The sequence below is a fragment of the Pongo pygmaeus genome, chromosome 11, assembly GCF_028885625.2.
Source record: "Pongo pygmaeus isolate AG05252 chromosome 11, NHGRI_mPonPyg2-v2.0_pri, whole genome shotgun sequence".
NCBI classification, from domain to species: domain Eukaryota; kingdom Metazoa; phylum Chordata; class Mammalia; order Primates; family Hominidae; genus Pongo; species Pongo pygmaeus.
In genome coordinates, this window is record NC_072384.2 from 58,936,525 (window position 1) to 58,964,317 (window position 27,793).

At 35.1% G+C, this 27,793-nt stretch overlaps 1 protein-coding gene and 1 pseudogene across 50 annotated transcripts in view; both read right to left on the minus strand.

Moving 5' to 3' along the window:
- The window catches only part of BAZ2B (bromodomain adjacent to zinc finger domain 2B), a 396,738-nt gene that overhangs the window by 124,101 nt on the left and 244,844 nt on the right, over positions 1 to 27,793 (minus strand). For 35 of the 50 annotated variants that reach the window (XM_054477916.2, XM_063647507.1, XM_063647540.1 and 32 more), the window contains 5 exons: positions 16,922 to 17,110; positions 11,555 to 11,722; positions 10,098 to 10,291; positions 2,288 to 2,491; positions 1,581 to 1,973 (listed from right to left, as the gene is read on the minus strand). In XM_054477916.2, coding sequence (XP_054333891.1) covers positions 1,581 to 1,973; positions 2,288 to 2,491; positions 10,098 to 10,291; positions 11,555 to 11,722; positions 16,922 to 17,110 — 1,148 coding nt within the window. The remainder of the gene's footprint in view (positions 1 to 1,580; positions 1,974 to 2,287; positions 2,492 to 10,097; positions 10,292 to 11,554; positions 11,723 to 16,921; positions 17,111 to 27,793) is intronic. The other 15 variants (XM_063647542.1, XM_063647541.1, XM_063647535.1 and 12 more) reach the window with 3 other exon arrangements.
- On the minus strand, positions 24,738 to 26,501 carry LOC129031476 (F-actin-capping protein subunit alpha-1-like; annotated as a pseudogene).

Sequence of the window (27,793 nt, forward strand, 5' to 3'; positions counted from 1 at the left end):
GAGCAAGACTCTGTCTCAAAAAAAAAAAAAAAAAAAAGAAAAAAAAGTTGATAAAAGAAAGCTGACATAAGATCTACAAAATTCTACTCCTGGTCTATGTATTCAATCAATCTATATGGATTTAAGTTACATTTTCTTCAGTGTAAGGGTACTGAAGGATTCAATGATTAAATAACCTTTAAGAAAATAACGAACTAATGAGGGATGCAGGTAGGTACCTCTACCTCAATAATAGGTACTGACAAAGAGAAGGTAATATCTTTTAGAGTTGAGTCTAATGTGAATGTCTAATTTTATCATATGTAAATGAGGATAATATTAGTAGCACTCATAGATGTTATTACCAATAAGTTAATGTATGTTCAGCAATTAAAACAATGGCTGGCAAACAGTAGATGCCCTACAAGTGATATCTAATTAAGTTGCCTAATGATAATATTTGTAATATTGTGTTCAAACATAATGGTTTCCTACTCTAGGTTGATTCTAGAATAAAAAGCAATGATCATTTAATTATTAGAATTTTTTGCTGGACATATGAATTTAGTCTATGTAGTAAAATCAACAGCAAGAAAAACAAAGATGAGAAAATTCTCTGGAGTGTTTCCAGTGTTTGTGTAAGTAGAAGTTATATTTCATATAATCCATTAAGAATGGAAAAGGAAATTTTTTTTTTTTTTTTTTTTTTTTGGTAGAGACAGGGTCTCACTATGTTGCGGAGGCTGGTCTCAAACTCCTGGGCTCAAACAGTCCTCCTGCCTTGGCTCCCAAAGTGCTAGGATTACAGGTGTGAACCACCATGTCTGGCCAGAAAAGTGATTCTTTATGAAGGGTTTTTACATTTCAAATGTATACATTCTAGGACTATAGAGGTAAATTATTTGAGTTCACTTCTTTGAAAAAGAATATATTTAGCCGGATGTAGTGGCTCATGCCTGTAATCCCAGCATTTTGGGAGGCCAAGGCGGGCAGATCACTTGAGGTCAGGAATTCGAGACCAGCCTGGCCAACATGGTGAAACCCCATCTTTACTAAATATACAAAAATTAGCCTGGTGTCATGACGCATGCCAGTAGTCCCAGCTACTAGGAAGGCTGAGCCAGCAGGATCACTTGGATCCGGGAGGTGGAGGTTGCAGTGAGCTGAGATTGAGCCACCGCACTCCAGCCTGGGCAACAGGTTGAGACCCTGTCTCAAAAAAAAAAAAAAAAAAAAATTGGTATTAGGAAAAAAGGGACATTAATTTTAAACCCAAGTAATTGTGAAGCTTGTCTTATTCAAACATATTTATCCCCTTATTTCTAAATCCTTAGATCTTGGGTATGGGGACTTACCTTAGGGATGGGTTGCAGGGGAGCTGGAATGACATGATTGCATTGCCAAAAACACATTAAACAGATACATATATGAATATAAAATCACAGAAATTTAGTTTTCTGATGTACATATTCTATTCCTGGAGACTAAGAAAGTATAAAAATGAGGGTAGAATTTAACTTAAACTTGTGTATTGTAACACAATATAGAAGCACTATCTTTTTCTAATAGTAAAATTCTTGTATAAATAATTTGTAACTCACCCGTTTGGATCTCAATTCACTGGTCAATGAACTAGATTCTTCAGAGGTATTTTTATTCCCTGCTTTAAGAACATCAGGAGAAGGAACTATGAGTTTCATGTAAGTTTCCTTTTTGGCTTGATTTACCAAAGATAAAGGTTTCACATTGGACACCAATCCCGTAGACTGTATTACACTGGTGTGTTTGTTCACAGATTCCTCCTTTGCCTGAGAGCTTTGGAAAATAAATGGAAGCTGCTGTGACAAAACCTGAGGCTGCTTCTGCTGGGATTGGAATGAGTGAGTCTGGGATTCAGACGCAAGAGGTAATGGCTGGTGTATTCTTTTTTCCTGGGCTTTTTCAGTTGCTTTCTGTCCATCTGCTTTTGGGTCTGAAATACCATGTAATAGCACCTAGAAATAAAAATGAAAAGGTAAGTTCCTAACATCTATTAAGACAAAGACTATCAAGCAGTAAAACCTGGAGATAAAAATGGGTACTTTAAAAGTGTTCTTAATGCCTTATGATAATATCTAAAAATCTAAAAATTCGTAAAAGAAATACCGTTATGTCCCTTTAAAAATATTTCTTCATCTTCTTTCTTGGGCAAAAGTATGAACTCAAAGTAATGATTAACTTTAAAACTACAGACTTTGAGAGTCAAGATAAACCAGTTAATTCCTAAATATGAATAATGTTTGGATACTGTCCATGAAAAAAATTATACCTGGTTGTTACTTTTATGTTGTGCTTCACTCTCTGAATCAGAATCATCATCTTCACTTTCTTCAATACTTTGATCTTCTTCTTCTTCATCTTCTTCTAGATCATCTGAATCACTACTACTAATGCCTTCACTTGAGGTGTCTGACGATGTGCCTGAATCACTATCACTGTTGCTAGAACTTTCCATTGCTTTCTTCCTTGGTTTCTGGATAACGACAAGGTAGTTGGCAAGACTTTATTTTTAGAAAACATTCAAGTTTCAATAAAAGGTGTACTCTTTTTAATTTTCAAATGATATTTTCAATCTCAAAATGTCATTGTAGGAAAAAGTCACATATTGTAAGGATAATTATTTAACAAACTGATCAACTTAACTTACATGACAGAACTCCTCAATGAAAAGTGCAAGGTCTGTCATGTAGAATATTGAAAATATCAATATAGCATATGTGTAGATGTACTCATATGGCTGTTATTCTTCAAAATGTATGACAGATTAAAAAGATCAGTTCACAAAATAATTCCAACTATGATACATACAGCAAAAGTTACACATTTAGCTTTAGTCTTCTTTCTTTTTGCAGACAGTGAGTCAGTAGCCAAACATTTACCTATAACATGCCACACACACCTTTCCAGGTATGTCCAAGACTGAATCCTTGCCTTCAAGAAACTTACTAAGTACTGGTGATAGAGGAGTGTAGAGAGATGCTTAATATAAGAGCAAATTATTCCATATAATAATGAGTGCTGTAGAGAAGATAAAGTAGGGTAGCAAAAGACTTATGGGGCTGCTTTAGTTAGGGTCAAGGAATTTAACTGTTTATGTTTCATTTCAGAAAAGATTTAAAAAAAAGGTAGAAGACAAGGTAGACAAATATGAAGAGAGAGATTTATTTTTGGAACATTGAAGACTCTGCAAGAAAAATAAAATCAAAGCTGGTAGGAAGTGGTATTAGGTCACATAAAAGTGAAGTTTTGTGTTCAAGAACACATAATAGTCGTGGATAAAAAGAGGAAAAATCATGAGATGAATTATAACAAATTAACAAACCAATCAATTAACTTATAAAAGAACTCCTCAATAAAAAGTACAAGCTCTGTCATGTAGATTATTGAAAATACTTATAATTATTTAACAATGGGAAAGTTAAAATTTCACCAATAGAAAGACTGAAAAGGAGAAACATTGAAATGATAGAGCAAAAAGATTAAGTACAATCTAGGAACATTTTAATGGCATTTGCTGATAAAGAACAAAATACAGAAAGAATAATGATAAATTACAAAAGTTATGATCTTAACAGAAATACAACCTTTCATGACTACTCGGGATTGGGGAATGAAATACAGTAATATATCTTCACAACAGAAAGCCAAATTGAAGCCATGGTTACAGACTGCAAATCTATAGTCTTTTCATTGTGTCTCCTGAACATTGATTCAGATAACATTCATATGAGTGAGGAGAGTCACTCACTCCCGCCATTATATTCTGTTTGCAATGACTCTGTTTTTTTTTTTTTTTTTTTTTTTTTTTTTGGAGACAGTCTCACTCTGTCGCCCAGGCTGGAGTACAGTGGCGCGACCTCAGCTCACTGCAACCTCTGCCTCCCAGGTTGAAGCAATTCTCTGCCTCAGTCTCCTGAATAGCTGGGATTACAGGCGCCTGCCACCACACTAATTTTTGTATTTTTAGTAGAGACAGGGTTTCCCCATCTTGGCCAGGCTGGTCTTGAACTCCTAACCTCATGATGCACCCGCCTTGGCCTCTCATAGTGCTAGGATTACAGGTGTGAGCCACCATGTCCAGCCTTGCAATGACTCTGTTTTAACTGCTCCAAATTAGCTACCAGAAGGCCTCTTTCAAACATACACACTTCAATAAGCAGACTAATAATTCCCATAATTTCTTGAGTTTTCCTCCCTCAAAGCAGGGCAGACAGGAATGAGAAACTGAATTGGAGTTGTATGGGTACCACAAGATGAGAAAGATCACAAGGTAGAGATTAAAGGGAAATAATAATATATTAATATTAAGACTACCATTTATTTGTCAAAGAAACAGCTACTTCTTTGCAACCGAAATCTGTTGTAGTTTTCTAAGCATGTATATAGCAAGACCATGAAAATCATAAGGTACCTAAACTGAAATTAAGATTTTTGTCTTAGTAGGGGATAAGAAAGAAAAGAAATGAGAGCTACAGTGATTTAGCAGAGAAAAATTAACTCCTATTTAAATGCCCAAGGAATAAGTGTATAGCTTTTTATTTAAAGATGGCATGAGAAATGGGGACTATACTCCCCAGGAACTGGGGTACTGGTTCCAGAGGTACTGGTTCTGAAGCTTTGGGGTACATAACATTCCTGAGTCCCACTTCTAAACAGGGCACTTAATGTGATTCTGATGCAGGGAGTCTGCCAAGCATACTTTGGCCATGTGTAAAGAGTTCTATTTTTATAAGGTAACACATTTAGTACTCATTCAAACAAATAGAAATGAGAAGACAAGTGTGAGTATTAGAGAAATGGGGAAAAGATGGGTTTGTACCACCAGTTTCATTAGAGTATATATGTGTCATTTCCACAAATAATTAGCTAGTAAGTCTCTTTTCTCTCATTTAAAATGTTTTATTACTTACAAAAATTTTTAATTTAAAATATTTTTTTTAAATGAGTCAGGGTCTCACTTTGTCACCTACGCTGGAGTGCAATGGTGCTTTCATAGCTCATTGTAGTCTTGAACTCCTGGGCTCAAGTGATTCTCCTGCCTCAGCCTTCAACTAGTTGGGACTATAAGCTAAAACATTTTAAAAGTTAGTCTTCTTAGGTTTATCAAAAAGTGATCAAAGAACAGCTTATTAATTTTCCCCCATCCAATCTGGGAAAACTTTTCAGAACCTTATCCTTGAACCTTCATTTCACTGTATACTTATTTCTTTTAATAACAAAACACATATTCAAGGCCATGATGTACCAGGCATAGTTGCTCAAGTCTCTGGGGATACAAGGGTGTGAGAAACAGACAACAGCTCTGCCTAGTGAGAACTAGAAGAAGAGAATTAACAAACAATTTAAATATATGTTTTGAGCGATAAATACCATAAGTAAAACAGAATAACTGGATAGACAATGTGTGGTGGGGAGTGGGGTGGGGTTTTGCTTTACATGTAGTCATCAGGTAAGACATTTCTGAGCTGAGACCTAAGGGAGAGCAAGAGCCAATAACCCAAGGACATAAGAGAAGAGCCTTTCAAGACGGAAAACAGCAAAGGAGAAAGCCACCAGCTAGAAGTGGGTTGAGTGTGTTCAAAAATGAAAAGGTCAGCAGACCAGTTAGAGCACAGTGAACCAGGGAGACAGTGGCAGGAAATAAGCATGGATGAACTGGTGGAGGTCAGATCACACAGCTCTTATAAGCCATGGCAAGGACTTTATTCCCAGTGGGATAGAACACTAGTGGAGGGAGTGATGACATTTGATTATACTTCCCTCTCATTTTTTTATTGTGGTAAAATACACATAACATAAAATTTACTATCTTAACCATTTTAAAGTGTATGGTTCAGTGATATTAAATACATTCATAATGTTGTGCAAACATCAGTGCCATCCATCCTATAAAACTGAAATTCTATACCTATTAAACACTAACTTCCCATCCCTCCTTCCATGCTAGCCACTGGCAACAATCATTCTACTTCGGTCTATAATTCTGATGAGTCTAAGTACCTCAAATAAGTGGAATCATACAGTACAGCATTTGTCCTTTTGCATCTGGTTTACTTCACTTTGTATAATAATGTCCTCAAGGTTCATCCATGTTGTAGCAAATATCAGAATTTCCTTCCTTTTTAAAGCTGGATAATATTAACATGTATGTATGTATGCATGTGTACACATGTGCCTCCCCACATATTTTGCTTATCCAGTTATCTGTTGATAGACACTTTGGTTGCGTCTACATTTCAGCTATTGTGAACAATGCTGCTATGAGTATGGGTATACAGATACCTCTTTGAGACCCTGCTTTCAATTTTGGGTGGTATATACCCAGAAGTAGAATTGCAGAATCATATGGTAATTCAATTTTTAATTTTTTGAGGAACTGCCATACTGTTTTCCACAGTGGCAGTACCATTTACTATCCCTAACATGTAATACTTTCAAACCATAAAAAATCAGATATGTTTTTAAAGGCTATTTTGGTTGTTGTGGTAAGAATAACTTGTACAACAGTTGGGATAAAACTCATTCAACCTTGAATTGTTTTATCCTTTTCTTAACAGGCTGTATATTTTAGTCTTAGTTTAATTATTTAATTAAAATATCGATATTTATTCTAAATGTATATGCAGACTATATGAGGGGATTGGACTTAATCAATGACTTTAAATGAGAATGGCTGAGATAAGTACACCACCTCCCATGGGAGGTATCAAAATTAGCTGAAGAACTTTTTTTTCAAATTACATGTGAAAAGAATAAATGAAGCAACTTTTAAAAAAAGTTTCGAAAACTGAAAAAATACTGGGTGAAAAAGTATAGGATTTTCTTCTTTAGTTCCAGTGCCCTTTATCTCCATTTTACTTGAACAACCCACTCCCACAAACTCATGCTGAACCACATATCATCTGAAAGTGCTGTTCTTTTGAAATCGTAAGTTCTAGTATGCCTCACTTGAATAGACAATCTGTCTATAATGTTATTTCCGCTTAGTTGCCTTAGACACCACTATGGTACCTCAGAATCTATCTCTAAAACTGGGTAGAAAGAGGTGCCTCTTTGAGTTTTCAGTATGTTCTCCTAGTAACAGTTTTTAGTATGACAGCACTGATTCTGTTTAGGAATGTCAATGTAGATTCCTCATTAGAACTAAGTACAGGAACTGTGTCATATTCATGCCTCCAAGATCTTGTACAATGCCTTACACATTGTAGAGGCAACAGAGATTTTACTTGATTTTAGCACTACTTCTTAAGAGGTAGGATAGCATAAGGGTTAAAAGCATGGGCATTTAACTTTTAGAAGCACATATAAAAATGCATCCAATGATATGATGTCTGGGATTTGGTTCAAAATAATATGGGAATCAGAAATGGATGGTTTCAGTCAGTGTCTGGCATCAGAGAAACTGGCAGTAGCTCAGAGACAGGACCTTAGTGCTTACACTAATGAGACTGCCATTGAAACAAATCCTATGGGAGAAAAGCCAAGAGCAGGTACAGAACAACAGGTGGAGAGTATGACACTGATACCTGTGTCCCTGGGAGAAAACAATTAAGAACCTTTTATCATGTCTGCTTGAGTGCTCAGTGGTGTGGGTTGAAAGGGAAAGAAAATGGTTGTCTTGGGGCCTATGTACAGTACTTTTGCATTTTTGTAATGGGTACCGTCAAGCTTCTTAGCATTACCAGATGGCCTTCCCCCAAGTCTTCATATAAGCATGCTATACTCTGGAAAATGTTTTCTATTGAGAAGGAAATTTAAAGATTTAGAGGAAATATATCTATGAAATATGCTCAGCAAAAGAAAATAAATGTATTTGTTCAGTTTTGTTTCATTTGTTCCAGAAAATATATGGAGCTTGATGCTGTCTTGAAAAAGGATAAAGAAAAGTTTGATAAAGTAGTTCTTAGGATTAAAAATTGGTGTAAAAGAGGAATGTAGTTCAGATTTAAAGTTTGGATCAACGTCATGTGCAGTCAGTGACTACCCATATCTTGCTATTCTTGTTGTGATGTATCAGAAGCTTCCTGTCACAATATTACAGCTGAGATGGTGAAGAACATCATGTGTGTAGGATCAGAAACTTTTGACTCTCTTCCACTGGAAAACCAGGCCCTGAAAGCAGTTTTTAAAAAACATAGAAGAGAAGACACAACTCTTATCTTTGTTTCCCAAATGTTTGCAGTTGATAACAAGGCTTTAACTGGGACCTCTCACTCAAGAAGAAATTAAAAATTGGAGCAGATCAAATCCACTGATAAGAGTGTTCTAATACATAATATGCTAGATCATATAGTTAGAGGCTTCTCAGCTTGCTTAGTTAGATAAATGAAACCTGGACTCAATGATGACCTACATTTTATAAAATTGAGATGTCACAGCTTCTGGCATAATGTGGAAGAGGGAATCCAAAAGTGTAGAGTGATCAGAATGTAGAAGTGAATTTACCACCTGCAAGCTGCATACCCACCCTACTCCTGGAACCAATGATAGAGCCAACAAGATCTACTCAGGAGGAAGAAATCGCATTAACAATCTGAACAGGAAAAATTTAACATAAAGAATTATTGATTAATAACAGAAGATTAACTACTAAGAGGGATAAAGTGACCTCTAAATAATACAGGAAAAGGAGATGTAGGGAATATGTACTTTTTGTAGGGCTAAGGTAGAGTAATGAAATAAAGATAACCTTTGAAAAGAGACTTTTTCCTCCAACCCCTTCATTCACCCAAGGCTAAGTTTCAGACTTTGTGGGAGAGGATGTGGCTATTGCCCACTGGATGGCAGATAAACTCAATGAGGTATCACAGTCAAGGCTGACACACACAAAACACTGCTTGCTAAGATACCAGAAAAACATGGCTGGGAAGCTGTCAGCTACAGTGGCAGTAAAATTAGCTTGAAAGACACCTACTTTCCAAAACTTGCTAGTAAACTGCCTGCTGAGATGCCAATGAAACTCACTAGATAGTGTATACTACTGGGTCTCCCGACCACCACTGGATCTCCTGGACACCACCAGTAGAGAAGCTGTCAGCCAGCAAGCAAGCCGCCCATTGGCAGCTGCAGCATAAGAAAAAGAAGAAAACACTAGAACCAGAAAAAGAAGTCCCAGCCACATGTGGTGGTTCATGCCTGCAATTCCAGCACTTTGGGAGGCTGAGGCGGTGGATCCCTTGAGCTCGGGTGTTCAAGACCAGCCTTGGCAACATAGTGAGATCCCATCTCTACAAAAAATATAAAAATTATCTCGGTATGGTAGCATGCACCTGTAGTCCCAGCTTCTAGGGAAGCTAAGGTGGGAGGATAACTTAAGCCCGGGAGGTGGAAGTTGCAGTGAGCTGAGATTCTGCCACTATACTCCAGCCAGTGCAACAGAGCCAGACCCTGTCAAAGGAGAAGAAGAAAGAAGAAAAGAAGAAAGAAAAAAGAGGAAAGAAGAAGAAAAAGAAGTACCATCTTCTTCCAGTGTTCTTCCAGGACCTTCTACTAACAAGGACTAAGATTGCAAGAAGTGGCAAAGAAGAAAAGAGTGATTTAGAGCTGAGAGGCAATAAAGTGATAACTTGCAAAGTTGGGGATATACATGAAATAAAACTGGCCATGATGCGACAACTGTTGAAGCTGAATAATAGGTACAAATGATCATTCTGTCTACTTTGTATATTTGAAAGTTTCCATAATAAAAGGTTTTCTTATTCACTCTTTTCTAATGCACAGGAGTTAACCCACTTGCTTTCAAATCCTGGCTCAGTCCCTTGGTGGCTAATTATTTTGGTGCTTTGCTTCTCCATCTGTAATAACAGTAGGTACTTCATTTCAGATACAGGGAAGAGTTAAAAGTTATATGAAAAGCAATTAGAGCAGAGCTGATATGCAGTAAATTCTCAATACATTTTATCTATTATTACTATTTGTATTATTTATACTGGTACTGACACCATAAATCACGTATCTATAAAAATAAAAGTTGGTAATTCATAAGAAATTAAACCATAGATTCTGTTGATTTGACCTTCAGAATGCTCATCTTATATACGGATCTGTTATATATACTAGTCCTTCCAAGAACAACTTACCTTATCTTTGATTTTGTCAACTCTAGCATCCAAAGGCTGGTTTTTGCTTTGTTCCTGACTACATTTTCGACTTCCTCCACCTGAGCTTGTACTTTTAGTTTGTCCCATGGAACCTGAAGCAGTAGTGGATAGTACAGATGTGTTGACACCAATTACAGATGATGTGTTACTTCCATTTATTGACCCATTTACACCTTGAAAATAAAAATCAACATGTTTATACAATGGAATCTTATTGCGTCATTCAAAAATGAAGTACAGATATATGTACAGTTGGATGAACTTGAAAACATGATAAGTGAAAGAAGACAGAAAAGGTCATATTGTATGATTCCATCTATATGAAATATTCAGAGCAGGTAAACCTATAGGGACAAAGTGAAAACTGATGGTTTCCAGGGGCTGAGGGAGAGGGGAATGGGAGGCAACTGCTTAATGGGTACAAAGTTTCCTTTTGCAGTAATAAAAATGTGTCAGAACGAGATAGAGGTGGTGGTTGTACAACATTGCAAATGCATTAAATACCACTAAATTATTCACTTTAAGATGGTTAATATTATGTTAAGTGAATTTCACCTCAATTAAACAAAATGTTTAGAAAGATAATGAAATGCAAATGTGCTCCTTTTAGAACAAACTTTGTAAAACACTTCAGTGAAAAGAAAGATAGTAAACCATCTAAAATGTTGTTATAATTTTCAAATTATATTCTAAAAAGTTATTAATTGCAGAAATATTAGTGATCATTTAAAAAAAGTACTAGGTTATTAGTTTTAATGAAGTTAATACTTAATTACAGAAGAAGTAACACACTATATTGGGTTACATACAGGGAGGTAATGAAATACAGAGGAAAAAACAGTAGAATTGGGCTAAAATCCTGACTAGGCCACATCCATATGTAAGTAGTATTTTATTGAACAACTTATTTGACCTTGGCTGTAAAATTAAAATACTTCTAATCTCAAAGAATTATTGTAAGAATTAAGCAAGAAAATGTGAAAAGGTCTAGCACAACACTATAAAACTGTTATTAAGGCCAGGTATGGTGGCCTACGCTTGTAATCCCAGCGCTTTCGGAGGCTGAGGTGTGAGTATTGCTTGAGGCCAGAAGTTGGCCAGAAGTTTGAGACCGCTGGAAACACAGAGACCCTGTTGCTACAAAAAATAAAAATAAAATGTAAACATGTAGCTGGGCATAGAGGTACATGACTGTAGTCCTTGGGAGGCTGAGGCAGGAGGATTGCTTGAGCCCAGGAGGACGAGGCTACAGTAAGCTATGATCACACAACTGTACTCCAGCCTGGGCAAAAGAGTGAGACCTTGTCTCTATTAAAACAAACAAACAAACAAACAAAAACAAAAAACAAAAAAAGGTATTAAACCTGAACATTATGAAAATAATATTAGAATGGAAGATTTATAGTATAGTACATCACTTATGTTAATGTGGATACCTTTTTCGGGACCATTTCGATGACTTTTTCCTGAAGTCCTTGAATGGAATGAAGAAGAATCATGATTCTGGGCTGGGGGAGCAAATAGTGGTGGAATTCCCAGTAATGGTGGAAAGAAGGTTGCTCCTGTACGAGTATGAGCATCAGTTGTTCGCCACCATTCTGCACCTCAAAACCAAACAAACCAACCAAACAAAAATATATAAATTAACTTTCCAGTTAATGTCACAATGGCTTTCTATGTTTTATTTTTAAAAAATTTCAAGTTTCATCTTGTAACAAAACTGCTGAATTACTCATACTTCTGATAGTTTTCCTAATTCTAAACAGTAGAACTTGTACACTTATCACTCTTCTCATTAGACCAGTATCTAAGGATCTTCACTTGGCAGCTTTGTAGAGTTCAAGCTTATAAAGGACAAAGGTAGTCCATAGTTGAAAAAATGAAAGTGAAAACTTGGAATATAAAAGAAGTATTTCACTCTTTGACGACTTATCCCATAACTTTTCTCATCTGTTTCAAACCCTTAGAATTTAAGTTTACATCTACAACCTATGTTAAGACTTTCCTCAAATTACATACAATATAAATCTGGCTCTGATCAGTTAGTCTAAATAATAATATAAGACTACTGTAATCCACTATACCTCAAGTACATTTATGGAAGAAAACTTCTATACTTAAAGATAACCATAAATATAGCAAAATCAGTAGGCCTTTTTATGTTCTAAAAAATAAGTTCTCAAAGGAGATTTCAAAAACAAGTAATTCCACATTAAAATATAAAATATTTATAAAGCCTCTCCCCTTAAAGTTAATGATGAAAGCCTGAATTTTGTTTTTACTTCCACTCATTAATTACAGATAACAATGATTGTTTTATTGATATAAAATGACCAGTGGTAGAAAATCATTCAATAAAAGGTAAATACTTAAATAGTGTCTCTTAAAGTTTTAGAAAAGGAAATAAGCCAAATTTTATACATTTTTCAAGGAAGGATGAAGTAATCTTATATTGCCCCATCTAAAATCTCAAAAACAATCTTCTCCAACTGGCTAGACTGCTAGATTACCAAATCAGTTATTATCTTTCAGACCAATCTTCCAAAAGATATGGGGTATTATTCATTGACTGTGGCAACCATAAGAACATTAGAGGAAAAAAACCCACAACAATACAGTACGGGAAAAACTCAAAATTGTCAGTCTATTGTATTATATAATATTAAAAACTTTTCTAGGAATATCCTTCATTAAAAATAGAATGTAAAATGGTATGCACCTTCATTATCTAATGGCAAAATCTGGTTTAAAAGAAAAGTGAAATTTTCATGGTAGCTGCCAGTCTCAAAGGTCTAAAAAACAGTATAAGTAAAAAACTGCAAAAGCTATTCTTCTGCACTGCAGGAAGGCATTACTAGTAAAATGACACCAATGTATATCCAGCCATGCCTGAACAACAGGAACTGAACCAAGAATAACTATACAAAAGCATTGATCATTTATCCACTGTTTAGATGAAAGATGTACATTTAGATAGGAAGAAAAAGTATGTGTGTGTTTTGGGCTTGTATCAGCACAGTCACAATCTTGTTATTTATAGGTTTGAAAGCTAGGTTCTACCTAGCCGATAAAAAGTTACTGTACTGAGGACCACGCACAGTGGTTCACCCTCGTAATCCCAGAGCTTTGGGAGGCTGAGGTGAAAGGTTCACTTGAGGCCAGGAATTTGAGATCAGCCTTGGGCAACAGAGAGAGACCCTGTTGCTATAAAAAATTTTAAAAAGCAGGGAAGGACTGAGGTTTCCCAAAGATATTTATATAATTTAACACAGAGTCTGTAATTAAAGTGGAATTCATAGACTTTGTAAACAACCAAAAAACTGGTAAGGTAATCAAAGTGTAATAAGATTCAAATATTTTAGACATAATCAAACTCAGAAAAAAACATTTTAAAAAGTACTGGAGAATGTCAATGGTAAATAAGCACATAGCTGGTGTGGTGGTGTACTTCTGTAATCCTCACTACTCGGGAGGCTGAGGCACAAGAATCACTTGAGCCTGGGAAATGGAGGTTGCAGTGAGCTGAGATCACGCCACTGCATTCCACAGCCTGGGTGACGGAGTGAAACTCTCTCAAAGAAAAAAAAAAAAGAAGCCCACAGTAGAGATTAGAGAAAACAATGGGAAAATGTGTGTTATAAATAACCTGACACCACAGAAGAAAATACAAAACAATAAGATCAGTTAAATAAAAAGCTGCAAATGGTAGAGCTTCTGACTATAAACTTTACAAATGTCTGATATTATTTCACAGGAAATAAATTTTGTTAAGTGACAAGCTTGTCTTCTAAATTTAGGAAAATAAACAAAATTTAGTCACAAACCAGCTTGTTGATAAAATGAAAAATACAAAATAAAGATTACATAAATCAGCATATGGTAAATTTCTAAGAATATTCAAAAGAAAGAACAGCATAGTAGCAACATTTAACTCTTTTTTTTTTCTGAGACAGAATCGTGCTCTGTCGCCCAGGCTGGAGTGCAGTGGCCTGATATGGGCTCACTGCAACCTCCATCTCCCGGATTCAAGTGATTCTGTTGCCTCAACCTCCAAGGTAGCTGGGATTACAGGCATGCACCACCATGCCTGGCTAATTTTTGTAGTTTTGGTAGAGATGACATTTGGCCATGCTGGTGAGGCCTCAAGTGATCCGCCTGTCTCGGCCTCCCAAAACGCTGGGATTACAGGCACGAGGCACCATAGCCAGCCAATATTTGACATATTTAACTCAAAGATTCTATTAATAATATTTCAGAGGACATAATAGATCTCAATTTGAACCTAGAAGATTTAGCAGAATTTAAAAATTGTTCATACTTGATAGAGCCAAAAATACTTCACAAAAATTCATGGTAATTTAATACGAATATTAATTACAAAAAAGTACAAATATTTTTTAAATTATCATGAAATACTATTTCAATATAAAATGGAAATAATTTTATTATGCTAATACCCATTAAGTAATTTTACATTTATTGATTTAATCTGAAATGCATAATACTTTAGAAAGTGCATAAAATATAAAAATAAATTATTCCTCATTAAAAATTCCTAGTAATATCTTCCTGTTGTGTCCTCATTTATTTACTGGGCAATTTAAAAGTCTAGCAATTTGGTTATCCTTCTGAATAAAGCCAATTATAGAAAATTTATATTTAAGTTACTGTACGAAATCTGCAAATTAAACAAAATGAATCTTTGAAAGCTAGGCATAGTCTCTGCCCATTTGGCAAAAAGTATGCTCATCTAGGCATACTTTTATCACTAAAGACTCTGTCTTGTAATTGTCTGTTTATCTCCTAAAAACTGTAAGCAACATATAATATAATATACTATGTTTATTCTTCTGTTTCTGGCCTTGTGTGCAGAGCATAGTAGATGCCCAAAGAATTTTGTAAATTAAACGAATAAGTGAATACTTCATTTTGGCTGGGGGAGCTATCAAATTTTTTTCTATATAGTAGAGTATCAACATTATTGAACTCCAGATGAGTAATTTTTTAAATGTGTTAACCATCATTCTAGTACAAAAGACATTTGATTTTAATAATATAGTATTTACATTGTGGTTTAGAAATGTTCAAAAGCAACAGTGTAATAAAGCATGATAAAACAATAAAAATATGTAAGATATCACTATCTATATTGTTTTCATCTATTTTGATATTTATTCAGCAATCTTGTATTTCAGTAAATATCTGTGGAATGCTTATCTTGCTAAACAACCATGCTAGAAACTGAATAAATTCCTATTAATATTTTTGAAGGAAATGTTAAAACTTGGTTTAAGATTTCTTTAACTGTCCACTGACATTACTCCTCCTCAGCATCCCTGCTTCCCAGACAACTGAATTAAAGAAGTAATATGACTCAAGAAACAGTACTTGAAATACACATTTAACCATCTATCCTTTCTACACGTAGTTTTAAAAACACTTCTTTCCTTTTAAGGAAGCATGTGATAAATTATTAACCATTAAAGTGGGCAAAATAAAATAATAATGATAGTTACCAATTATGGACTAATTATGTGCACCAGATACTGTACTTGGCACTACATATGACTTAACTCCTTTAATCCTCACAAGAACCCTGTAAGTCAGATACTATTATTATGATCCTCATTTTTCAGATGAGAAAACTGAGGCTAAGAGGTCAGATAATTTCTTCAAGGTCACACAGCTATGAACTAACAAAGCCAGATTTAAATTCAGGCCTATTTGTCTCTAGAATTATGCTATAACGTTTTAAATTATTTTACATACACTAATACATGCAGACCTTACTAAAATTTATTAAAGCCAAATTAATCTATAGAAAATACATACAAATTTAGGCTTTCAAGATAATATAACAAATTAAAGCATGTTTGTCTAAAGTTTTAATTAACTGATGTCTTACTGAACTACTAAATCCTCATTATCTATAGAATTTTGGATAATACTGGTCTTCTCCCATGTAAGTGGTACAACTCTCTAGTTGTTTTGATCAAATACAGAAAAATGGGCTGGGCACAGTGGCTCATACCTGTAATTCCAGCACTCTGGGAGGCTGAGGTGGGTGGATCACTTGAGGTCAGGAGTTCAAGACCAGCCTGGCCAACATGACGAAACCCCGTCTCTACTAAAAATACAAAAATTAGCCAGACATGATGGTGCGTGGCTGTAATCCCAGCTACTCGGGAGGCTGAGACAGGAGAATTGCTTGAACCTAGAAGGCGGAGGTTGCAGTGAGCTAAGATTGCACCACTGTGCTCTAGCCTGGGCAACAGAGCAAGATTTCATTTCAGAAAACAAAACAAAACAAAACAAACAAAAAACAGAAAAATAAAGAAATTTAAGAGTCTAGCTCATTTTCCTTACAGTGAAGAAGAGTAAGACCTTGAAATAGGAGTGTAAAAATACTCACAAAAACTGAACTTTAGTTTCACACTAAATAGTTTTTTAAAAAATCAAATAAGGCTCAAAAAAATTCATTCAACTCTACATTTACAATATGTATACTTTTCTGCATATTATACTTCAACAAAAAACATGAGAAAAACTTGCCTGCATTACTCTCTCTTGTGACAGACACCTATTTCTCTAAATACCTGGATATCTAACTAACTGCTCTGCCACCTAACACACTTAGGGTGTTTAATTTTTTGCACATGATAAATAGGATTGAGCCAATTCTTGCACCAAGGTTTTAAATATACCAGGCATTAGACTATTCCTTTTGTTCAATAGACAATTACTGCTTGAACATTCTCAAGCTTTCCTCCTTTCCTTGAACACTGTTTGTAACAGATGTTTACCTGGAAAAGATGCTAGTTGGGGATGTGCGGCTAAGGCTGTGGGTGTACCAAGTGTCCCCAAACCACCAAATTCTGAATGCCCTGAGCTGGCTGAATGTAGACCAAAGACTGGGTGGCTGACCATTGGGAAGGCACTCGACACTGTGGACAGGTTAAACGGTTGATCCCCAGCTGTTCTGAATAAATGTCCTGGGAGGGAAAAAAACACACTTAAAGTTGTACTATAAAAAACAGATGAGATTTATCTGATTTCAGTGTTTATAGTTAAAATTTATAATAATTTACCTATTACATTTTTATTTTACCCTTTTCCTGCTGCATTTTCTACTCTTCAAACGCTATAAAATGTTTCTAGAAACATGAAGGCATGCTAAAAATCATTAAAATGAATGGCATAACTTAACTTACTTTGAATTTGAGATTTGAGAACCAATGTTTTAAGTAAATAATTTTCACTAATTAAAATTGTCTGACCTGAGGAAGTGAGGCCAATTTTCTGTTAATATATATACATTAATATATTATCAATATATTTTACTCATAAGAAGGGAAATAAAAAACATCCTATTAATCTAAGGTTGAAAGCCACTGAAATAAGTCCAGGATCTGTCACCAGGTCAATACTCAAATTATTATACACTCTAAGCAAGGCGATCCCAGTTTCAACATGCCAGAGTTGAAGCTCTGTTCTCTAATACAGTCATGAGTTGTTTAATGATGGGGATGCATTCTAAGAAATGCATTGTTAGGTGATTCTGTCATCATGCAAACATTGTACCGTGTACTTACACAACCTAGATGGTACAGTCTACTACACACCTAGGCTATAGGATACAGCCTATTGCTCCTAGGCTACAAACCTGTTCAGGATGTTACTGAACTGAATACTTCAGGCAGTTGTAACACAATGGTAAATATTTGTATATCTAGACATATCTCAACCTAAGAAAGGTACAGTAAAAATATGGCATTATAATCTTAGGGGGCTACTGTCATATATGTGGTCAGCCATTGACTAAAATGTCATTATGCAGTGTATGACTGTACTTCTTAGGTGAGAAGAGTATCTTGATACCAAAAAGGGAATATATTCTAGTCTAATAAAACAATGCACAAGACAACATAAGTACTTAATAAACTTACAAAGATATTTCTAAATGTGTTCACAAGTGGTTACCAATATAAAAATCATTTTTAACTTTCTCTGAGTAAGACAATGTTCAATTCAAATGAGTCTGACATTTTAATTCTATTTTTAAAGATAAGTGTTGTAACTCCAGGTTGGAATGTTATATGATAAAAACATGACTTATTTTTCATACTTTGTAGCAATTTGGCAGAAAAATTTTCTAATACTTGGAAATCTTCCCTTTACTTCCAGGAAATAATTAAGGTACCCTGTCTTGCTACTGTGAAAAGATAATACTCTAGGTTATCTTAAGAATTTACTGTGTGAACAGTATTGTGCTCTGTGTTAACATTAGAATAAAGCTTCCTTATTATCTCTTGTTTATATTATATCAGTCCTGACTGTGCACTGCAATTTAATTAGTTTTAACATAGTATGTTTGAAATTTACAAATGTAAGTTAAAAATAGTATACTTATTATTATTTAGTTATCAACCAAATCTCTTCTGTTTGCTTTCTTGCTCCCTGAAAACCAAGGGATAGTCCTAAAAAACGGTCAGTGTACCCTCTAAAGTCTGATATAAAACCTATATTCTTTATTAAAATAATGCTATATTCTTTACTGAAACAAGAATATCTGAATGACTTTTAAAAATAAGATTTAAATAAATTGCATTAAGTATGTTTTATATGAGGCTATATAAGGGAAAAGTTCTGATTCAGGATAGTGCTCCACTACAACAAAACAGTAACTAGATCTCACAGGGAAGATCCTCAAAGTGTCTTTACAAGGAAGGCCCACAAGGAAACTGTGAGGTAAGAGGACAAGGAAAGGGCATAAACTTGGGTATCTTTTCTAAATCAGCTAATCATTGTTTTTGTTGAATTGGTTCTTCTGTGTTATCAGAATGGACTGCATTAGCACTGAAGATGAGTCAAAATAAAACAGAGTATGCTACTGCCAAAAAAGCTACCCAAATGTCACTATCTTTAAGACCAGTGATAGGCTACCAGAAATATTGTTGTTGTTTTTTTTTTGGCAAATTCTCAGAAACCCAGCTAGTTTCTCAAAAAAAATGAGCTTGTAACTGTAAAAACCAGTTTTTACTTTCATTTGTTATTACATATAAAATCTCTGGTTCTCACCAATCAATTCAACTTCTGTTAAATGTTTTATTTATAAACATACTATGATCAGTTCTTTTCTTTCTCCATCAATTTGTGTGGTAAGCAAGTTGAACTGAACATTGCAGTTTTGGAGAATTTGGGGTCATCTGTAATTTATGTTTTATAAATAACAATTCCTAAATTATATCAATTACATGTATGTAGTTGTGATTTAATACAAAGAAATTTGAGGGAAGTAACCTCAAAACTACAAAAGCTATATTAAATATTATAAAAATCCAGAATAATTGAAATTATCAAGGATTAGAAACTGAGAGAAACACTTCTGCAATAACTAATTGTAATTACAATTAGCTGTAATAAATAATTGGTAGTAATAAATAATAAGTAATACATAATTGGTAGTAAGTAGCATTCTTAGATGCATAGTTACAGCATTAATTTCATTATTGGGAAGAAGCAAACAAGCTAAACTTTGTAGTCCCACAAGCAGAAAACATAAGCAATAAGTAAATGAAGTTATCACTCTTGTGGCAACAATTAAGAACCAATGATACATAATTTGACAACAAAAAGTTCTTTTTTAACTCTAAAAAGAATGACATGTGGAAGCAACTGAGTAGAAAATTTCAGCAAAATGAGCTGTATACATCAGAAATTCAAATGAAAAAAACATTGATCTGTACACAAGAATGACATCATGCCTGGCAAGAATGCAGAGATGGGAGTTCAGATCAAGGCTACTTCAACTCTACTTCCTAATTCTTTCTTCTAAAATTCTTGGTTAAAATAGTTAAAGCATGGAAAGCATCCTTAGTGACGACTGAGTCTTACAGGTCCATTCCTTGCTGGTGAGAAAAAGATTCACGTCTATATTTAGTAAAGTATACTAAGATAACTTATCATGATTGTAGCAATACCATGCATTAAAAAAATACCCACGTGAAAGACTTCCTCTGTTTCATGTGGGAAAGGTTATACTAGAGAAGGGAAATAATTTAAGAATACATTTCACAATTTTACTATATTTTGCCTTCATAGCAAGAATTTAGAACTCAGTGATGTTTTTTAAAAAGTAATCTTTCTCATTAAAAAGTTCTGTAATGCTATATATATAATTTTAATACTGTTTTTCTTCCACCTTTTACAAAACACAGATAGTAATTCCATGTAAAAATCTTACAGAATTATTCTGTTATTTAACAGTTTCAGTAATTCAGACATTTCATGAACATACCTATTAAACATCAGGTGCTATGCTTAAGTAACTGGCCTACAAGGATGAGTAAGACAATCTCTGACCTCAAGGAACTCATGTTTTGAGCATAATTTAAACAGTGCAAGACTATTTTTATACCATAATATATAAAATAAGTTTGTTAATATTTCAGTATTACAAATTGGTACTGTCATATACAGGACTTAGTAATACAACCCAAACACCTAAAACAGTGTCTAGTACATAACAGACATAAAATAAATGTTTTTTAATGAATTAATTCACTACTCATTTAAAGCAGAAGAGGCCTATCCATGGGACTCATTCCAAAGGCTTTCAATCAGAACAAAAAGCTGTCTTGAGTCTTTATGCAAACTTGCAGTTATGGTTCCTAGATTCCTTTGCCTTATTTCCTCAACCCCTGGTCCTAATTTGTTAACATTACCACTGCCCCTTTATTCCTCCTTGATTCCACTTAGGTCACATGTTGGATTTGATCACACAAAATCCTACCACCTCCAGGATCTTAAACTCTTAAAGTTTCACCCTTGAACCATAATTTTCACATTTCCATTCCCTTATTTCTCAGCATGACCTCTAGCCCCTCCCAGGGCCACTCCTTGACCCTGTCTGTCTCTTTCCCTCTCAATACCATCAATATCTCTCCTGTGTTAACCTTAAAGGAAACGTCTTATACCTGCTAGGTCTACTTCCTCCTCACTTCTCAGAATCTTTCAACATTTGTGCCAAGCCCCAAGCCTCCCTTCCACTTGGTCTGCAAAATGAAAGTTTTCCTAATTCCTAGATCCCTCTAATCTTTATTGTTTTCATTCTCAACCTCTTATGTAAGTCTGGCATTCCTGACTGCCTCTTTCATATTATTATTTTTTTGACATGGAGTCTCCCTCTGTCACCCAGGCTGGAGTGCAGTGGCACAATCTCAGCTCACTGCAACCTCTGCCTCCCGGGTTCAAACGATTCTCCTGCCTCAGCCTCCTGAGTAGCTGGGATTTCAGCTGTGTGCCACTACGTCCAGCTAATTTTTTTGTATTTTCAGTAGAGACAGGGTTTCACCACGTTGGCCAGGCTGGTCTCAAACTCCTGACCTCATGATCTGCCTGCCTCAGTCTCCCAAAGTGCTGGAATTACAGGCGTGAGCCACTGCGCCTGGTCCTTTCTTTTCTATTCTTTCTTTCTTTTTTTTTTTTGAGACGGAGTCTCGCTCTATTGCTCAGGCTGGAGTGCACTGGTGCGATCTCGGCTCACTGCAACCTCCGCCTCCCGGGTTCATGCCATTCTCCTGCCTCAGCCTCCCAAGTGGCTGGGACTACAGGCACCCACCACCATGCCCAGCTAATTTTTTGTATTTTTAGTAGAGACGGGGTTTCACCGTGTTAGCCAGGATGGTCTCGATCTCCTGACTTCATGATCTGCCCGCCTCAGCCTCCCAAAGTGCTGGGATTACAGGCGTGAGCCACCGTGCCTGGCCTGGTCCTTTCTTTTCAAAACCCATTATCATCCTTAAGATCTAGGTCGTGGAACCCTCTTGATCCTCTTCTTAACTATATGTCTTTCAATAATACTATCTCCTTTATTGGATTTTCTTTTGCTTTTCTCCCCCTAAATGTAAAACATTCCTAAAGATTTTATCCAGCTATCTCTTTCCTTCTCTTATGCTTTCTCCTTCAGTATTTCACATGCTTATACTGTTTAAACTATCACCTCTATGCAAATGAATTATAAGCCAGGATTTTAGATCTTTGAGGCAAAAACGGAATCTTATTTAGCTCAGGATTTCCAATAATCTGAAACACCGTAAGAATTTAATAAATTGTTTCTCACTGCTGTATTTTTGGTCATATTATTTCTTCCACTTGAGAACCTCCAAAGCCTATATAACATACTCTTTGATTTCTACCCTTTATAATTATATTCTTTACTAACTATTTCAAAAACCTATTGCTCAAGTATTCCTGAATCTCCAGACAGTTATATTTGGGGCCTCCTTTCATTGTTCATGATAGATTATTGGCAATTTGTCCTTTATCATACCATTACTAGGGTATAAAAGTTATGAAGGAAACAGCCATTTCTTAACCATTTTTACCCTTTACAAAACATTGCACAAAGCAAACTCTTATCAGTTGGCAGAGGCAACACTTCATAATACCTGCTATAGGCATCTCCAAAACAGTAGTTTTCAATTCTTTGTTTCACTCTTTTTTTAAAAGGCTAGAATAACCGGAAATTATTCTTTAAATGATTAAAATATAACATGTCACTTTGCTCCAATTGCAAAAGTCACTCACAAGGTTAGTAAAAGCTCACTAGGTATTTAGAATGATGTCACTTTTGTGGCTTTAATCTTTTTATACAGCAGGGATTGCTGTTTTGTTTACACCCTTGGCTCTATTGCCTTTAGTCTTCAACTATCTTAACATTTTAAACTACTGGTCACTAGGAAAATTTTGATCATAGACTGATGATGGCTCAGTCAATCCTATAATTACATTTAAAACAAAGCATATTCAGTATTAATAAAAAAGCAGAAAGATACTTTCACAAAATGAAATACAACTCAAGTCAAATAGGCTCTATTAACCTTATGAGTACAAAACAAAATTATCTGGATAGTAGAATGTTTCACTTTTAGAAAAGCAAATGTTTCTTACATTAATATACTTAATATCAACAGATGTATTGCTCACAAATAAAACCTGTCTTGATGAAAACCTTTGAGTTCTGCTCAGAGAAAACATTTGCAAGCTGATGAATTATACCATAAAACAATATTTTTAGAAGACCACAATTTTTTGCAGATATTAACATTCAAACATAGTTTCAATATTATTAATGTAAATATTATTTTAGTTTCTATTTTAAGATAGGTAACTGTATACATTTTACATAATAAAAATTAATATACATCTGCAATGCTTATGTTCTCAAATTACAATGAACTGAATACTTTTCAGCAAAGCTTTTAAAATTCTACTAGCCAAATCAAATCACTACATATAAAAGTGATTAAAATCAGTACACAAATGCTGGTGTGTGTCAGTAACAAGGCATGGTAACTACAAATGCCTTTATTAATATTAATGAGTAATTCAACAAGGTCTTCCCCCTATAAGAATGAAATTGTACTGAACTAATGCCTTGACTCTAAACTACCAGTGAACAAAATCTCCCATCACTAACGAAAAGTCCAGAAAGCAAATAAAATAATTGTAAGAACTAAGTATGTTAAAGCACTCAATCTTTTTAAAAGTCAAGAAAATTGCTTACCATGACATAACTTCACGTTTTTCTGTGTGCTAAAAGTGCCTTTTAATCTTTCAATGCTACACAAAATTGTTACATCATGTCTTCAAATTTTGTCTCTAGTTGTTTAAAATGGTAAGCATAAATTTGCAACATTACAAAACCAGGCTCTAATGTACATCTTGCAAAGTATGGCTATTCATTAAAAATGGTAGTATATTCAAATAAAGTTGTTATGAGGACTTTAATTAATACCAGTAATAACTGAGTATAATAGCAAAATGAACATCAAAATTACTGTAAATCAAAGCAATACTCAAATTACTGGCTCACATATTAAAATTCTTAAGTATATTAATGTTTAAATATTTCTGAACTCAAAATGTCCAAATTCTGTAAACTTGAACCTTGATTAAGAACAGAAAGAAGTCTACAGTTACTGATGACAAAACATTTCTCTCCAAGTAATTCTCATTTAACTCTTGTATTCTAAAAATGCTTATATATATTTTTAGAACAAAACAGGTATATTTCTATTAGACTACATGATACAGAAGATAGTGTGGTATGGATGGATAGTATGAATGACAAATAATACAAATATATTTTATTTGAAATAAACAAAAATGCATACACAGCTCAATAGGTCACTTGGAAACAAACTGTTCCTTAACTATATTACTGAGCAAAAACAAAACTGAAGTACAAACACCTTTTTTTTTTTTTTACATGTATCTGGAGATAGGCAGGAAGACACTACTTGTGTTTTTTTAAAACTTACCTTCCCTTAAGGCCTGGTCATAGTACTGTAAGCAATGTAAATGAATCCACCATTACCAGTTGTTATATTATATCTATGTCACCTGTGTATTCTGAGATTACACACATACTTGCCAATATACCTGGGACAGGTTATTTTATCACAGTTACACTTGAGTTCTTGGCAGGCAGGACTGAGGAAGAGTAATCTGAAATAAGTTTTACATCCTATTTAGAAGAAATCATTAGTATTTCCTTAAATAACAGGTTACAATAGAAAGATACTGCCTGGAAGTTATCCTTTTCATTTTGGTTCATTTTTAGTTTTTGTTTATGATTTACATAGCTGTTTAATTCATTTGCTTATAGTACAATCCTGCCATAAAGTATTAAAGCACAAGACACCTATTATTCCTTCAACATCTGCATTTTTCAAGTTTTATATTCTATATCCACAGTATGTCAGCAGTTCTTGACTGTTTAAAAAAATAAATGGGTAAAACTCTTCTAAAAATGCAGATGTCTGTAACTACAATGGTACTAAGATGGGAAGGAGACAATGAGAGAAGGGATGAAAGCAAACATGTTCAAGTGCAGGGAATGTGGTTCAAGTCTTTGGATTTAAAAACAAGTTCCCCAGAGAAGCTGACACTTCCTTTGCCCTCCAAAAAGGACCTGAAAAGTCCCAATCCAAACTTTGGAAAATTACAGTTCTGAGATGCAATAAATGATGATCAAAGCAGTCACAGGGAGAAGGATGAATGTGTCTTCCACTTAGCTATAGACTGTAGTACAGTCTCTTTAGGTGCTGGTGGATCAGTAAAAACCACTGCAGTATCAGAAGTGCTTGGAAGGATGGGGTAGAAAGTAATGACCATAATACCTTGTCTAAATCAGTAGCAGGTCTTCATGGCTAGGAAACTTTTTTAAACAGTAAAATGTCTCTAGGATAGATCTCTCTCTCCAACATTAAATGTGGCAGAATTAAAAAAAAAAAAGACTTACACTTGGATATAGAAATAACAGAAAATTACAAAGCAGAGAACACAAAAGAATCAGACAATGCTATAGGTTCAACAGTATTCCATGAGGTTAGAAAACTGGTTAACTTTGAAAGCTCTAGCAAAATATCACTCTTGTTTATAAATCACTTATTTATCATATGACCACACGTCGAATCCTTGTCTTTCCACATACTGAAGAATCCTACATTCAGCCTTTAGGCATTCTGCATTTCTTTGCCAACGTTGTAGCTGAGTAATCTTGTTCCAGTCAATTTTGGTGCGGGTAACCGGAAGCTGCCGGCTCAAGACCTTGAATGTGGTATCTGACATTGTTTGACAGTTTTCACTAATTGCTGTCTGATATTCATTTTCTGCATTCTCTATGATTTTAATAAACTCCTTGGCAGTTTGTGCGTCATTCGAAACAGTTAGTGAATCCTGTACATCCTTACGACTAACCAACTGAACACTGCCATCTTCATAATAGTGAGCCTGAATCTTAAGACTCCAACCACCTGGGCTGTAGGTGGTGTGATGGTAAACTTCCACTCTGATCTCCAAAGACCATTCCAGAAGTTTTTAGGCTGACACTCATGGCTTTCAATACATGCAATAATAGTCTGTTGCCCATCGATAGTTTTAGCATAAACAGTACAGAAGCCGTTGGAATAACGGTCTTTCACATAGGCTCTTAAAGCACTGTCACAGGATTCTCTCCAAGACTTCCGACCTCCATCTACTTGTTCTGGCTGGGGGTCACTTGCTTTTTTCTATAAGTGATCAAATATAAAGGAAATTTTGTTTCTTGGATCTAAAACTCTGCTATTACCCAGGTCTCCCATGCTCTGTAATTAAGACCTGATCTTCATATCCTTCCATCTTCACGGGTGTGAACTGATCCATGTTAAAATGAGCAAATGCATGTGCTTCCCTTTCCCTGAGGAGACTGTCATTATTACATAGTAGCCGAATATCACTGAATACTTCATTAAATTCTCCTGGGGGTGCATGAGTGATGAATTTAGCAGCTATGCATACCTTCTCCTCATCCAACACACAATCATTGAAGTTGGCCATCTTGGGCTGTTCTCAACATTTATATTTTGACACTTAAAAAAGACGATTCCTTAATGTGTCTATTGTTAATGGTTCTGCAATGAACATGGGAGTGCAGACATCTCTTAGACAAACTGTTTACAAGTCCTTTGGGTAAATCCCACAAACAGGATGGCTGGATTATATGGTAATTCTATTTTTAGTTTTTTGAGGAACCTCCATACTATTTTCTATAAAGGCTGTACTAATTTACATCCCCATCAACAGTGTACAAGTGTTCCCTTTTCCCCACATCCTTGCCAATACTTGTCTTTTGTCTATTTGATAAAAGCCAATCTGACCGGTGTGAGATGATATCTCACTGTGATTTTAAGTTGCATCTCCCTAATGATTAGTGATGTTGAGTATTTTTTCATATATCTGCTGGCCACTTATGTGTTTTTTGAGAAACGTCTATTCAGATTGGGTTTTATTATTATTATTTTTTTTTTTGAGACAGAGTCTTGCCCTGTTGCCCAGGCTGGAGTGTAATGGTGCAATCTCGGCTCACTGCAACCTCCACCTCCCAATTTCAAACAATTCTCCTGCCTCAGCCTCCCGAGTAGTTGGGATTACAGGCACCCACCACCATGCCCAGCTAATTTTTGTATTTTTAGTAGAGATAGGGTTTCACCATGGTGGCCAGTTCAGTCTCGAACTCCTGACCTTGTGATCTGCCCACCTCAGCCTCACAAAGTGCTGGAATTACAAGTGTGAGCCACCGCGCCCAGCCTATTTTTATTTTTAAGTAGTTATTTTGAGATTATTTTGACTCACAAGAGTTGCAAAAATAGTACACAGAGTTCCTATATACTCTCTACCCAACCTTACTTCTCCTCATGTTATCATCTTACATGACTAAAGAACAACTTTCCAAACTAAGAAATTAACCTTGATTAACTAATTAAAATAAAGAATTTATTCAGATTTAATTAGTTTTCCCACAAATGTCACTTCTCTGTCCCAAGATCCAATCCAGGATCTCATATTACATTTAGGTGTTGTGTCTCCCTAATTTTGTACAGTCGTGTTATTTCCTCAGTCTTGTTTGTTATGACTTTAATACACTGAAGTGTACTGGTCAGAGGTATTTTGTAAAATGTCCCTCTGGTTGAGTTTGTCTGATGCGTTCTCATGATAGAAGAGGTGATGCATTATTAGAAAAGATGGTCAATGTGCCCTTCTCAGAGAAATCTATCTAGGGCCCATAATGTTGCTACGTAGTGCTGGTGACATTAACTTTGATCACTTGGTTAAGCTGGTATCTGCCAGGA